Genomic DNA, 2,045 nt, shown 5'->3' with positions numbered 1-2,045 from the left:
GATATATAATTTTTAAATCTTGAAATAAATATTATTTTATTTTAAACATATTGCTCGAAATTGGGCTGGAAAGATATATTCTTATATATTTGTGTGTGTACATAGCAGGGATAGTGTGTGCCACGCACAACAAAATAACCTGTTTTACCAAGTTTAATGAGATGATCTTTAAATTATACACACCAAGCTAGTACTCGATTGGTCTAGCAAACGAAATATAGGAGTACAGATTGAAATAAAAAAAGATTGAAGGAAATAATCTCGAAATGCTATTGATTTACATGATTGCTAATTAAATGCCTCTCCATAATCTATGTTGTTGTGAAGGAAAAACTGGAGCTCTGCACATTGGACAGTTATGCTTCCTCAACAACCAATGTTTGATGCAATCTCTATGATATTCATGTCCACATTGAAGTGTTCCAATTTTCTCTTCATGTTCATATTCTGCCATACATATCGCACAAATCTCTGATAACTCTTTATCAACAACTATTTCAGCTTTCGTGGGACTATTAACTTCATCTTTAGGCGTAGGAACATGATGAGTTCTTGTTTTCAAATACCTAAATAAAACATCCTTCTCTTTCTCCTCACGAACGCCAGTAAGGTGAAGTGAATCATGACGTTCAAGCATTAACCGAAGCAACTCAAAGGGATCAGTGACATCTATATGGTCATGAATTACTTCACGTAATAACTGAGCATAAATTGTCGGATTGCTCCTATTTTGCGAGGATCGGCCATGCAGATTGTCTACTACACCTGGCCTTAAGACCCTATTCACTGAATTACGATTGCTCAAATTAGTTATGTTAATTCTATTCGAATACTCACCAGTAGATATTGTGTCATAACTTGAATGAGGAGGAGAAGATGGAACATAATTTGTCTGGTGATGACGAACTGATCTGTGATTATTTCCATTATAATTTGGAGAAGAATGGCGTGCCTCATTATGGGCTAGTTGGGAAGAAGGATGAGTATGAGAGTTGCTCATGGTTTCTTGCAACGAACAGCGGCAGAAAACAACCTATAATAAGTTCGAGGGACAATGAACCATAAATAGAGATCGCCCCTCATATATTTCCCTAATTCAGTTGGGAAATTGATCACTTTACTTCTTTTGCACGTAATCACTTGAATTCCTCATTCGTTTGGGAATAGGTTTTATTGAATTAATAGGTTTCATAATCTTCCCAAACCTTTTGTATCTAAAACTTAGGGAAGAAAGTATAATAGGAAATACTTAATACGCTATACTATATCCTCGTTTAGTTTGACAAAGAAAAGTAAAAAGGAAGAAAGTTAGGGGAGGAGAGGGAATATATGCAACTAACTTTAAGAAGTGTTGATCCCATCATGTTTCCAAGAGTGTTCAAACTTGAAAAAACTAAAAAATATTCTCGACAAAGGGAGTTCAATATATATTTTATACATCTAAAATCAGTATTTTACTTATTTACACAGTGTAAATTTTTCGTAATATTACGGTGAAGGGGTCAGTTGACCACCCTTTGTAAAAGGTGGCTTCGCCCCTTTCTCAGCATCGAAACAAGTCAAAAAGGGACCTAAAGTATTTGTGTGATTATAAAAGCTTCTCATTAAGGGAGAATTGTATATTTAAGCTAAATTGTTACCAAATTTAGAAAGGGGTCATTCTTATTGGAACGGACAAAAAAAGAAATATATTCACATAAATTGGAACGGAGAGCGTAGTTAAAAGAGTCAACCCTAGAATAGTCTGACAAAACAAGATAATGTGGAAATAGGATTTGAACCCGTAACCTTAAGGTCATGAGCCTTGTGAGCAAATGCTCAATCAATTAGTTATAAAATTTCATTAGGTCTATGTGTGTTATCAATATTTCCACGTGTGATTAGATCTAAAATTTCTTCAAATTATGTGGATCCAAAACAATACTAGAAAGATTTGAGTCTTAGATGTAGATTTAGTTTTCTAGATTTTGTATTCCAAATCATGTATCTAGATAAATAAATATTTAGTCACAATAATATTTATTTAAGTAACAAATTAAATTAAC

At 33.5% G+C, this 2,045-nt stretch overlaps 1 protein-coding gene across 1 annotated transcript; it reads right to left on the bottom strand.

Annotated features, from left to right (window-relative positions):
• Positions 1 to 292: 292 nt before the first annotated feature.
• Positions 293 to 1,000, bottom strand: LOC109219304 (ERAD-associated E3 ubiquitin-protein ligase HRD1B-like). Its single transcript, XM_019383736.1, has one exon. It carries the CDS (start codon positions 998 to 1,000, stop codon positions 293 to 295), a length of 708 nt encoding a protein of 235 aa, XP_019239281.1.
• Between the last annotated feature and the right edge of the window lie 1,045 nt (positions 1,001 to 2,045).

This window comes from Nicotiana attenuata, unplaced genomic scaffold (genome assembly GCF_001879085.1).
Source record: "Nicotiana attenuata strain UT unplaced genomic scaffold, NIATTr2, whole genome shotgun sequence".
Lineage (NCBI taxonomy): Eukaryota > Viridiplantae > Streptophyta > Magnoliopsida > Solanales > Solanaceae > Nicotiana > Nicotiana attenuata.
Note: the sequence above shows the minus strand (reverse complement) of the source record. Positions and strands in the feature narration are given on the sequence as shown.